This window comes from Sparus aurata, chromosome 7 (genome assembly GCF_900880675.1).
Source record: "Sparus aurata chromosome 7, fSpaAur1.1, whole genome shotgun sequence".
Lineage (NCBI taxonomy): Eukaryota > Metazoa > Chordata > Actinopteri > Spariformes > Sparidae > Sparus > Sparus aurata.
This window is the reverse complement of record NC_044193.1, coordinates 22,235,226-22,249,056: the sequence shown is the minus strand read 5'-3', so window position 1 is coordinate 22,249,056 and position 13,831 is coordinate 22,235,226. Positions and strand designations below refer to the sequence as shown.

General features: G+C 41.6%; 1 protein-coding gene across 5 annotated transcripts in view; it reads right to left on the bottom strand.

The window, feature by feature from the left end:
- The window catches only part of espn (espin), a 42,520-nt gene that overhangs the window by 14,006 nt on the left and 14,683 nt on the right, over nucleotides 1-13,831 (bottom strand). For 2 of the 5 annotated variants that reach the window (XM_030424194.1, XM_030424192.1), the window contains exons 7-10: nucleotides 13,098-13,387; nucleotides 8,291-8,452; nucleotides 5,232-5,466; nucleotides 3,004-3,057 (exon numbers count right to left, since the gene is read on the bottom strand). In XM_030424194.1, the coding sequence (XP_030280054.1) occupies nucleotides 3,004-3,057; nucleotides 5,232-5,466; nucleotides 8,291-8,452; nucleotides 13,098-13,387 (741 nt within the window). The remainder of the gene's footprint in view (nucleotides 1-3,003; nucleotides 3,058-5,231; nucleotides 5,467-8,290; nucleotides 8,453-13,097; nucleotides 13,388-13,831) is intronic. The other 3 variants (XM_030424193.1, XM_030424196.1, XM_030424195.1) reach the window with 3 other exon arrangements.

Sequence of the window (13,831 nt, the reverse complement as noted above, 5' to 3'; positions counted from 1 at the left end):
CACAACGTCTTTCACAGTGTCACCTGACGTACACACAGCTAAGCTTCGCCTGAACTTTTAACTTTTTAAAATGTTTTAAATGCCTGTGGTAAAATATATACAACTACAACCTCTGATTTTAATGCGGTTAGAGAGCAACTTTGTTTTCACTTTCAGAGGACAAACAAAGTGAAAGAATTTTGGATTGTCAATCAGACCAAAGTAGTGCTTACATGTGAGGCCACACTTAAATTATATTATACACTGTTTTGCATAGCATCAGCGTTTCAAAAAGGCAACATTTACACATGAATAACCAAAATACAAATGTATTCAAACAGCAAACTCAAATGTCTATGGTCAAGGACCAAAATGGCTGGAAAAGTCTAAACAGACGTCAACAAGTACCTATTACAGCAGCTACACATGTATATTATACAACATTTAAACTTAACACATTTTGGCCTGAAGACACCAACAACCCTCTGCTACCTCACCTGTTTTAGCGAATGTAAACCTCCAATGAATAAATATCCTCAGTCCCTCATTGATCCCTCATTTCTACTCGGGGAATGGAAATGAAAAAAAAAAGAGAAAGTCCTCCCGTAAAAATGTTCCCTGTTGAGTCGACCACAATGGTCTGGCTGGACACAAAGCCTCGCTAGCCTGCCACCCCTCCTCACTCTCGCTTACTCTCCCTCTCTCTGTCCCTCTCTCTCTCTCTCTCTCTCTCTCTCTCTCGTGGGGAGGAGAGAGCAGCTTTCCATTAAAGACCCATCATCGCAGTCGGGGGAAATCTAAGGGAATCACCGGTAACTGGAAGTGACAGCGAGCCATTGGCAAGCCAGCCAGGAATTAACACGCACACACACACACACACACACACAGTCACCCTTCAATCCCCAGCTTGTTAGTCCGCCCTACCGGACCAATACATGACCATACACGAATTCATGACAAGCATTCAGTCTCACCTTTTATTCTCTGGATTAAGGAGACTGACAACCCCCGGGCGTTATACAATGTGCAATCACACACACTCAAACTGTTGCCTGTGAAAAGTTTATGGATGGCAGGAAAAAAGGAAGCTGAACCCTGACACGCTTTTACGACAACACGCAGGTCTTTAAACATACGGTCAGCAGAGTACATTATTCAATAAATCTACATTGCCGGGTGCAATAAGTTCTTGTAACAAATACTTGCACTTCAATTTAAGGGAATCAATCTCCACGAAACACAAGTTCTATTGTAACTATGGCAATATATACAGCCTACCTTCGCCCATTTCTCCCCTGACAGATTTTCATTGCAGAGCTCCACAACCAGATCCGTTTAAAGGCTAAAAGGATAGTGTGCTCATATCCGTTTCCATACACCTTCGTTATTCATGCGTTTTTTTTTTGAGTCAAAGGTTGTGTGTTTGTGCAAGTTACTGTTTAGGCAACGGGTGTGGACGGCAGGTCTGCTAGTGAGTGTGTAAAGGAGGGCGTGACAGGAGCTGTGACAGGTAGAGAACATTTGACAAATCGCCTCATCTCAGCTCGAAAGGTTTTCTGCTCCGTGTCGGATAGTCAAGAATGTCTGCATCTGTCTGATAGCTGCTCCGTGTCTCGTGATGTAAAAAGCAAGATCCTGTCCGTCCTGTTAATCAGTAGAAAACAATAAGGAACTTCTCTCTACTGCCAGCTGGTTTGTTGCTGTCATCACAATGAGCATCTGAGCTGTAAACCCAGCTCTAGCTCTCAGATGTGTTGGTGGCTTTTAATTTTTATGGCCAGCCAACGGCCCGTTTACTACCTGATTGGCGCTTTGGAGCGAATCATGTCGTTAGTGGGCACACGCTGCTCCTTAGCACTTCTGTTGAAGATGTGTCCTGTACAGTATAGAGAGTTATATCCTCTTCCTCCTGTTCATCAGTAGAAAACAACAGCGGACTTAAAGCCGTTTACATTGTTGCGGCGCCATTTCAATCAGCCACCTGGTTTGCGGCCGTCATCTCAACAGGCATCGGAGCTGTAAACTCATCATGAGCTCTCAGATGTGTTGATGGCTTTTAACTTTATGACCACCTCACTGTCCGTTTATTGCCTGATTAACGCTGAAGCGCAAAACAAGCCATTAGCGAGCACACACCGGTCTTTAGCCACAAGTATTCTATTGCTATCCTACCATTAGGAAGCAGGCCGGGCAATGAATGGATGAGACAGCTTAGACATTTGGTGAACAAAGCGTAAAGATAAAATACGTAGATCGTAAAAAGGTGCCTAAATTAAGCAATTGATAGTTTACAGCTTTATTTAAGTTGGCGTTTATTGCTGGTTTATAAAAAAAAACCACTGTACTGTATATTGTCCTGAGCTGCTTGTTAGTAGCCACACAAAGCTGAAGCCAAATACTGTAATTGATCCTTCACTTAAACCTTTGTTTGAGATAATGAGCTTCCTCACCAGCTTCTTAACAGAAAAGCTGTTTGAAACTAACCAATCCTGTTTTTATTGTCTTTACACCATGTGTCTGTTTTTATTAAATATAACATCCTGTCATGAGAAACACAGTTTGGTGCAATTCATTTTCTTTATAAATTTCATTTTATCAAAAAAAAATGTGGTCGAGTTTAGAGTATATTCTCCAACCAGAGTACAGGTGATAAGTATGTCAGTCTGTGGTGCACTGGAAAGACTCTTCTTAATATATTTTAACATTTAAGAAATTAAACAGAGCATTCAGGCAAGTTCACTTGATGCCTACAGCTGCTTTCTGTAGGTGCTGCTCTTTTGTCTGTGTAGCCATGGCGGCCATCTACACAGTTCTTCAATTTAATCTGAACATAAGACTTTTTTTCTTCTGTCAGAAATAAAAAATGCATCACTTCCTTTAAAATAGATGTGATGTGAGTGACAGACACAACATATTTAGGACTGCTTCAGACTCTACATTATGGTTTTTAAAATAATATTATTAAGGCCCACTGCGTATTCCAAATTAGATATGTGTGACAGCCGTTTCACCGTCTGTACTTACTCTTCATTTGTTTCGGCGCCCCTCCCTCTGTCTGAGTGGCAGACAAATTCCCACCTTGACAGAGCAGCAGTGAGAACAAAAAACAAAACAAAACAAAACAAAAAAACACACACACACACACAAAAAAGGGAGAGAAACAGGTGGAGAAGGAGCAGGTGAAAGAAGGAACATGTAAACAGAAATGTACATGAAGGGGTTAATGGGGAGAGATTGGGTAATACTAGCAGACACAAAGAACAAGACTAGAACTGCATCACAACAATACTGTCCATTTTCATCCACAAGGAAAAAAGGTTGCTCTTTATTTTACTGCTTGATGTTTGCGCAAATATTGCATGCCCAGTCATCTTGGATCCCTATGCGACCTGACAGGCCCAAGGTTTCACTTATTTACCCATTTTCTGATAAACAATACTAACATTGGGACGGTTTCCTTATCTTCCATGAGGTTCAAAAGTCAGAAGTGTGTGACAAGCTATTTGGGTTTCTATTATATGATGGCTGCGCTTAATTGGCTTCCAGGTTTGTTATATGTTATGTAGTGTTTAATAATTAATTTCTCAGCTTTTTATCTTGTGGTTGAATTATTATCATCTAGAGGTCCTTTGAAACATGGCTGTGAGAAATTATATTAATACTAAGTTAAGCTTAAACTTTGAAGGGATCACACATTTCATTGGGCATGATCAAATTTAACCAACGTTTACATTTTCAGAGCTCGATGGGTGATATTCTGGGACCTAGATCACGTATATTAGATAAAGACATTGCACTGGTCAAACTTGTCAAACCCCAACATTTTCAAGACTCTCAATATCACACAAAAGTTAAAGTAAAACTTTCGCCAAAATGCAACCTAGGCTTTTTTTGTGAATGTATATGAGTCAAACCTTTGTGAAATGCATAATTACGATGAAAGAGGCACTTCTAAGATTTACCATATTTTCGTTTTTGGGTCAAACTAATTTTAAATGGGATTGCTACGAGCAAATTAGCAATAGCATCAAAATACGCAAATACTAAGCTAGCATCAAAATCGCTATTTTTAAAAAACTAAGAAGGCTCGACACAACATGAAACTTTGCACGTAGTATCACCAGGGTCTCTACACATGAACACGAGCATTGAGTTCATTGTTTGTGTACACAGAGTTTACCAAAAAGAGAGTTTGTGGACAACTCACGTTAGCAGATGTTTCTTTCGCTTGCCGCCGTCCTGCCATTGTCCCAACGTAACATGGAGGACAGTTAAGGTTGACCGCTTCTAAAGCTTAGTTCCATATAAATGCACGGATAATTTGTTGTTTTGTCTTTAGCGAAAAACAATATTGACCTTGAAGTTGAAAAAGGAGCCTCATATAAGAAACAATACTAAAATCAAAAGCCGGAAAAGTCACGTAAGATATCGCGTGGATAGTTGTTGCCCGAAGACAGTAGTGGTCCACCTTAACTGTCCTCCAGGTTACGTCGCATTCTGAGATCGACACTTCTCGGCTGCCATGACTACTGGGAGCGGAACAAGCTACTGCTAAGGTGAGTTGTTCAAAAAACTTTCTTTTTAGTAAACTCTGCGTACACAAACAATGTTCTCAATGCTCGTGTTCATGTGTAGAGACCCTGGTGATATTATGAGCAAAGTTTCACGTTGTGTTGAGCCTTCTTAGTGTTTTAAAAATAGCTATCGCCAATTTGCCCCTAGCAATCCCATTTAAAATGAGTTTGACCCAAAAACGAAAATATGGTAAATCTTAAAAGTGCCTCTTTCATTGCAATTATGCTTTTACACGAAGGTTTGACTCGTGTACATTCACAAAAAAAGCCTAAGTTGCATTTTGGCGAGAGTTTCACTTTAAGATTTTGTTTGCGATTAGAACAGACTCACTGTCAGGCAGGGGCATCCAGGGCAGCTCGGGCCACTTAAGGAAATGGCTGAACACTAAACCAGTTCTCAGGGTAATGGTAGCCCTCCATCATTAATTTATAATCTGTTATTTAGGATGCAAGGGTCAGACTCAACTCATCTTTACCCAGTGGGATTGCACTGTGGCCTTAATACGAGATGCCCTGCTTCTAGGAATAACTGTGCATACTTTATCGGCAAAAAAGGGGTTCCCTTTTCCTTTTTCAATAACTTTTAAGAGAAGTGTGGTGCCAGAAAAAAAGAAGGAAATGAAGGGAAACAAAAAAATGAAAGAATGGAGAAAGAAAAGAAAGTTAAGTGACACTCACTTCCGGATGAGGAAGAAGGGCGTCGCTGGTTGGTGGAGCTGCCACTGGCAGAGTGATTCTGGGTGGCTGGCGTCTCCGGGGGCAGTGGAGGAGGCGGAGGGGGCGTTGGCGTTGGGTTGCTCGGCGGAAGAGGGGGCGGAGGCGGAGGAGGTGGGGGAGGGATCGATTCGTCTGTGGTGCCATTCTCCGAGCTGTGGGTGGGGTTTTCCGTAGGCTCCTCCAATAACACGGAGCCCTGATCAGAGAAGAAATGAATCAGCCACATTTCATACCCGTTAGCTTGTCTGAGTCAGCCAGGCAGGGTTTCTCCTGGCATCCACACTGCTGTACGGCCAATATTTAGTGACAGACGGCCCATGAAATAAAATTGTCCGCTTGAATGCTCCCAAAGCTTTCTTTGTAATCTGGGTGATTTTTGCCGCCGATTTGCCAGCTGGATATCCTAAAAACATGCAGATATACCAGTGACAAAAATAAAAATAGACCAAAAATAGCTATTCCTTCAAAATAAATTTTTGGAGTTATGAAAAAATTATCAATTGTGTAATACAAATGTATTTATTCATATATTGTAAATAAGTAAACATGAAACAGTGACACCGAATTTCTTTCCCTCCTTGCACAGGCATGCCTGTCAGAACTCCTGCTGGGATGAGTGAGCAGTAAATTCTTGCACAGAGACCGTCGGCAGTGACAGATGCACCGCAGCCTTATTAGATGTGTCCTCCCTCTGCTTCCTGCCGTATTTAATCAACTCATAAAAGACATAATACCCCATTGCTAATAACAGAGCTAATATGCCCTAATCTCTAGGGGGAACTCTGAGGGAAAACAGAGGGGAAGGAGCCATCTGCCACTGCAAGTGATAGTGATTTAACCCCCCCTCACCCAGCCGCACGTGTCTGACACGCTCTGAAAGCGTGCCATAACTCTGCTGGAGGCAAATTAATGGACCATGACATTTAACTCGACCCCACCCTCCTTTATTCTTCCGACGCGTGCTCGTCATTGTTTCCCCCCTTTACTTTTCAAACCCCCCAGAGAGTTGGGTGTGGGGGCTGTGTCCAGATGGGTCTTGGCAGCACGTGCCGTTGCTCCCGTTGATTAGCCGGTCCATCTGCTAGGGTGCCTCTGAGACCAGGAGGGGCCCCACTGAGGCCTTAATTGGATCAATGCGGATTGCACCCCATATCACCGAGAACGCCCCTTGTCCTGATACCCATGAGATTAGAAAAAACACCTCCCCAGGGACAGTGATGAGAGTCTAACAGACTCTATTCATTCAGCTGGCTGTGGAGGTATGTGGCAGCAAACAGGTAGCTGAACCAATAATCTTAGGGAGCGCATGCTGAAAGAAATGTATCCTAATAAATATTTTTTAGGGCACAAAAAATGACAGGAAGATTTTATCTTGTAATGTAGTATCTCAAAGATTTACTGCTGCAAACGTCTTTCATGAGAAAACAAAATCTGTTGTGTTGCATATCATATCAATAACAACAACAATAATCAGAGGAAGCTACAAGAAACATCCATTTTAAATCTGAGACATGCTCACAATTTACCCCGAGTCAGTAACCTAGATACTAAAGTCTTAATAAAATATTGAGAACTTTAGACATTACAAAGATTGTTCATTTCATGTGGAGCAAAAATGAATGAGGAGGTTCTTAATATCATCAGACCTTTTTCTTTTTGTTGTCTTTTTGAGCTACTTGAGCCAAAGCAAAAGTAATAAGTAGCACCAGAGTCAGCAGAAGCCTTATTAAAATGCTTAAATTACAATCAAATATAATTTCCATCTACAGTTCAAATAAGAATTAAATAATAAGGTCTCTTACATGTTATATGTGTGAGCCTTTATTGCCAAATTTGAAATAAACTGTAGTTAATCAAAGTGTTTCTGGGGATTACATTTTTCTAAATGTTTTCCATGTGTGAATGTCAAGGTTAATTGAATTAAATTGACTTGTTTGTAGGTTAATCACCTCCTCCTCTCAATTAAAAATAGGCAAGAATTCACTAATAAAAGGAAATGGGGCAAATCGTGACGATATAACAAGATAAACTTGTACGCACGACAGATCCTTGGCCATAGACACTCACAAATTGAATTCTAACAAGATTATAAGAGATCCAGTGGCATTGTTCTTTCTATAGGACATCTGGTCATAGGTGACTTCCTGCTAAGTGCTCTCTTGGGATTGTCCTGCGTTTGTTCCATTGTAGGTTCTTGGACAGTTTACACAGCGGGGTGGAGACTCAAGAGGCAATGGAAATGAGGCGGCTGTTTGCATGAGGTGGCGAACAAAAGCTCAAGAGGACACAAGATTATGTAACATGCTGAGTGGCATAATGTACAGGCAAATACAGCCGCCAGTGTGGTAACCCAATGCCAACGCACCATCAGTAAGGAAGCTACAGCTCGCCCTGAGTAGGAGCTTTTTATATAAAAAGGGGCCCACAACCCTGAGCAAGACAACGAGCACACAGTATATTAAACCGACAATTCCTATGCCAATATTCAGTAGGGATACAATCCAGATACTATTCTATATATACTCTATATGTTGTAATTTCATGTAGTGAGTAAAAAAGCAACTTAGTAATATCACACCTCGTCTAAAATGAGCTGCTGCCCTGATGAACAAAGCTGCCTTATACCAAATGGATGTGACCACTGAGTTTGTGAGGAGACTTTTTATGAGCCGATGTCAGATGACTGGCTGTAAACACGTGTTACATCATGACCAACATGTGTTTTTTAATTTCTTTATAATACACATGAACACATTGTAGCAAACGCCATCTGAAATCTCAATATGTGTGTTTCCATGCTACACCATGAATCATATAATAAAAAAAACAAACATTTACAGCTTTTAAAATAATGCTTCCTCTCACACATCAGGTCAGCACTTATTTATTTATGGTAATTAAGGGGAGTCCAGAGAGATACAGACCCACTGTTTTGCGACAGCTTTTTTTTTTTACAATCTCCTAAGGCAAATAAAGCTGAACATGTTGGCGCCATTATAAACAGCAGAGATCTGGCTTACCTCCTCGTTGGGCGCCATGGCTTTGCTCCCGCGGGGCTCAGCTGTGTCGCTGCCCAGGGCCTTGTAGTAGTCCCCAGTGCTGGGCTGTTTGCTGAAGCTCCTCGACTTCCTGTTTGAGTCCACACGCCGCAGTTTGTCGTGGCCTTCTCCTGGAGTTAGCTGCTGAAGAGATGAAACGATGACAGTGAAATAGAAAGATTTCATTAAGAATTTATTATATCCACATTACTGAAGATAATTTATTTAATAATTTGTTAAAGTACCAGTAGTTATCCCTACAAAATTGTTGCAATTTTGATATTGCTGTATTTGGTCAAACAAGGTCCATTCCTAGTATTTATTAAGTACATCTGAGGAGATTTTAAGATGACCATATGTAAATCATTTATCGCAATAAGAATATTGCAATATTATTTTTACGGCCATATTTGTTTCATATTTAACTATTTCTTTCTTTTCTTTGAGTTCCTCTCAAGATCTGTCTGAAGTAAATTGTCAATCCTTTTGATTTCTGAATAACCAAACAATCCCTGGTACCGACTGCTTCCATGTGATGATTGCTGCAGTTGTCTGTCTCATCTGAGTGTAAACTGAATATTTCTGGGTTTGGAGATGTCACCCTGGGCTCTCAACTTTTTTTTTTTTTGGCATTGTACAGGAAAAAATAAACAACCAAGAAAACAATCAGGATATTTGTCATTACTGAAAAAGCTATTACTATTCGTTGTCCGAAGTGAAATCAGGTTCCAAGATTTCACTGTCCCAAAAACTCAAACATTCTCAAATCTCTCAAATATTAGCTACAAACATGGATCTTCAGCTGACAAAATAACAGAAACATTAAAGTTTGGTGGTAAATCAGTAGGTTAACAAGCATTCATTAAAACTAATAGAGACAAACCATAAGGATATAACCTGACGTCATAAACATGTTTTAGGATTACTGAGTGGTGAAAGGCAGGAAATGATTTAAAAATGGCTGAACAGTGCTTTTGGAATTAACTTCTGTAAGACATATTGAGAAGCTCTTGTTGCCAGATTAGCGCTCATGTGTGACCAAAGCGGCCTTATTTGAATAACCACACAAGGCTTTTATTAAGTTCCAGTAACACATTAGTGTTTATGTTTCATGTGAAGACCTCGGGGCCAAAGAACACAAGAGTTCACACCCTCCCGTCCACAGAGCGGGGTCAGAGGTCACTAACTTTCTGCTCTGACATCTATCTCCGACAACTGGAGCTGTAAAGGCAGGATCTCAAACCTCTGTCAATCAGAGAGTCTTCACTGTATGCTGCATTTGCAGGCTCAATGAATAAAGTCCTGTCACAGTTATGTCGCAGATATGTGAATGACCATTTTTTGCGTGACAATTTTAATTTTCACAAAAAAAATCTATGATATGATGATGATTACGTGAAATTCTGACACTCAACCAAACAAAGGTGTTTTCTTACATTTAGAGAACAAGGCTTGCATCTCTGCAGCTCAACGGTACTTTTACCTTTATCAACATATTACAGCTTCAGCAATTTGGAAATTGCACTTATTGCCATATTGTGATGACTGTATGTATTTAAGTTAGTGGTGGCTAAGATGATGGTTGGCTAACATGCATCTCAGGTCAATCTGTGGACACATTTTCCTAATGCAAAAAGCCTCGCATTTGCATGTAGTACTTGGCAGAAGAACTTTGCATTTAATCTTTTCTTAGGAATCAATGTTTCTGACAAAAAAACTACACAATTGTGTGCAAATGTTCAAAAGGAAGCCCCATGTATCCTCATCTTTTTGAGAGGGAAGCTGTCAACTGTAAGCATGCCTCAGCCATCATAGCGAATTGTATCGTTACTTTGCCTTTCAAATACAGACACCAGCATCAGACTTGCGCTCATTTACATCTTAATGCTTACAGACGCTATGACTTTTCACGAAATCCTGACCTCAGACGTCAAGCAGATGTCCATTGTTAGCGTGAGCGGAAATAATTGACAGCTGACCCCTGACCTCTCCTCCTTTGTGGTGTCATGTTCTGAGTTCCAATAAGCCTGTTTCGTTTTGTTGACTCATGTCTGCTGTCAAAGAAATGGTCCCTGAGCACTCATCAGGTGGGAGGGTAATGTGAGCGGGGGAGCGCTACAGATGGTTTGATTGTCATCCTCCAGGGAGGTGGACTGACAATAGCAAATGTACAAAGCGTATGTACACACAAACATGCACACAGACACACACACGCACACACAGACAGGCTTCCTCTCCTTCACATACGGATCTGTCTGTCAGCATAAAGTCATTGTTATATTATTGCTTTTACAGTCTAATGAATTTGTATGCAATAGCAATGGGTTGCTTAAAAGGTTGTGGTTCGCCATTGTTCAGAATATTTGCATGTGGTTTTGCGAAAGCAAAGGTGCTACACAGGAAGGCTTTGTCAGTTTAAAAAGAATAAAGAGGTGCATTGCGTGCTTAACAACAAGTACGCTACAGCAATAAAGGCAAAGAAAAATACACAATTAAAACATGGCAACAGATGTAACACATTCAGTGTCCAACCACACGGCAGCTCAAACAGCTCCAGAACCTGGAGATCAGCCAAATTACACAAAGCTACTTGTAAAATCTTTGTATCTGTAATAACAATAATACATTACATTACTTTTTTGCTCTCCCCCAGAACACCTTACCTCACGTTCAGAATCCTCTCCTCCGGTCTCCACAAAACCCAGTCGAGCTCAGGGAGTAGCTGTCACCAAATCCACAGCGTCACCTCCTCTCCGCTCAGCGCTACGCCTGTCACTCTACCTGCCCTCTCACTTTACCCATAGGCCTCATCAATAACCTATCAGGCCGGCCACAGCAGTGGCAATGATGTCACCACCACTCCGCAGAACAACCACTCCCCAACCCTGTCCACTGCCTCTTATGCAAAACACAAAGACCCAGGTGCTGCCCTCAGCATGGCCGACGGCACTCAAATCTCTCAGGCTTTAAGAGTATTAGAATATTCTATCCTTCAGTTCCCCGAAATTAGCAGCAAAAGAAAAAAAAAAAAAAAGGGCGGAAAATATACTAATCATGAGTGAGATTTCAAAGTCCAGCTTTCGTGGAGTAGATTTAAACAATAAGAAAACGTCAGAGGCAAAGGATTTGTGTGGCAGCTCCACACGAAAAATTTGACTTCAGTCAAATCAAATACAGACAAATGAGGTACAAGTGGAAGCAGCAGCAGCAGCAGAGAATGGTGATATAGTCATAAACAAACGCAGCAGAAACAAACTTAAACCTGCAGTCAACAGGTTTCCTCCTCTGTTTTCTACACACCAACCTGCAACATGTCTATGGGCTGTGAGATTGGTCGATCTGATCGACTGTGTCCCAGGATGAGGTTACTGTTCCCTGTTACTATGGTGCCCGAGGCAGATTGTTTTTCCCAATGTATATGGTACACGCTGATCTTGATTGTGTGCCCTTGTGTGTGTGTGTGTGTGTGTGTGTGTGTGTGTTTCTGTGTGCATGTGTTCAGAGCACTGGCTTTTGTTACATTGTTAATGAGGGCGCGCCCCGGGCTGGTCACCTGGGTACCAGCCCAGGGTAACGGGGGGTGGAGAGAGGAGAGGGGGTGGCACTAATTAAAAATGTCTCCCTAATATGGTGTGTGTCGCACACACAAACACACACACACACACACACACACACACACACACACACACACACACACACACACCTGTGGACTTTATACCAACTAAAAACAACATGCTTTGCATAGAGGATCTCTACACACACCCTCTGTCTCTGTCTGAATGATGGATTTTTCCTGCAAATCAGCTGCTACTGCTAATCCCTGACTTTATATCGCCTTTAAAAGAAACAGTGCAGCACCGTCAACCTCTGACTAGGCTGACTAGGATGGTGCACCATGTGACAATTACTGTGCTGTGTTTCAAACAGTTGTTAATCTTGTTATATTTGTCTACATTTAACATTAAAGCTAAAGCAACTTTGGTCATACAGCTAGAGAAAGGCTTGTTTCTTGCTGTCATCAAACGAGTAGATATGGTAACAATCAGGATATAAATTCTTCATGAGGTGAAAGTGATCTCTCATCTCTCTTGGTCATCTTTGTCGTAATTACAATGTTCTCTAAACAATTTCACAACCAGTTTTAATGTATTGTGTAGCGGCACTGAACCACCAGAAGCAGCAATTCCCCCTCCTGTCAACTCTTGACACACTTCTTTTGAGTGATCTGAAGCCAGATTAATTACTGGAATTAAGAGCGAACTCATCACAACAGCCACTGTGTGACAACCCAGAGGACCTGCAACGGTAATGAGCATCTCTGTTAGCCTCGTTAGCCATGCTAATACAATAACACCACTGTGGGAGCCCTGACAAGGCACATTGTTACACAAGAGTAACATCCCGACTGATTAGACACGGGAGAAAAAATAGCAGGGAATGGCCAATTTATCCCAAACACCTGATCCGTCTTCTTTGTAGGGATTTTCCATATCGTTCATCATGTCACAGAGTCACAAAACTACTTTGAGAAGTTTAATTTTTACAAGAACATGGGATGTTTTAATGAAAAAAAATTGAGCTACATTGTTTACTACATTGTTTGCTAGACTTTAAAATGCAAATAAGCCAGCGGGTGAGATTGAATTGAACTATTTCTGCACAATAAAACTGTTTGACTCCTGTTCCAAAATAAAAGGTAATTCCAGGAATTCTCAAGAGATTTCCCTCAAGATGAAGCTATCAACTTATAAATGGATTCATCTTTGGAGCTCATCACCAATGTACTCACCTCCCTCTTGCTGCTCTTGCGCTCCACATGCCGCAAGTTGCCTTTCACCTTCAGGAACTCGGCAGACGACGGCTCCTTAGGGGGCAGAGGCGCCGGGTAGCTCGGGGGTGGAGGGGGCGCTGGGGGAGTCTGTGGGGGAGGCGGGGCCGGATAGGTCGGTGGGGGCGGGGGCGGGGGCTTGGAGGCGGCATCAGCAGGCATCTCACTCCTCTTTGGCGCGTCAGTGCCAATGTCCGGGTTTAACATGTCCATATAGGCCTGCATGTCTGAAATGGCTGACTCCGTTGCACCTGTGACAAAAACACGGCCCATGTAGGTGTGCCAATGTAGACTTACTGGGTTTCTTACATGCGTACTGATGATTCAAATTAACGAAACAAAGCATTAATTTAGCTGTTAAACATCTGAGAAACAACTTACTCTAATTCTCCATTCAAAGCAAACTATATGCACTCAGACCACTAGGGTGCAGCACCAGTATAACATGCACCTGTGACATAGTACAATCCACTTCAGGAAACAGCTGAGGGTTCCACTATTGCTGAGGCGCTTGGACTTGACATATAAAATAAACAGCCATCAAGAATGTGTGGGTAAATGACTCAAGGTAGAAGATCCCTCTGATTATGAGCTCATGAAACATTTTTGACAGCCTTTGAAATTTCAGTTTAGAAACAGAGTTGGGACTCATTTAGGACTCGTGGAAAATATCGAAATATATTTCCAGTCACCTG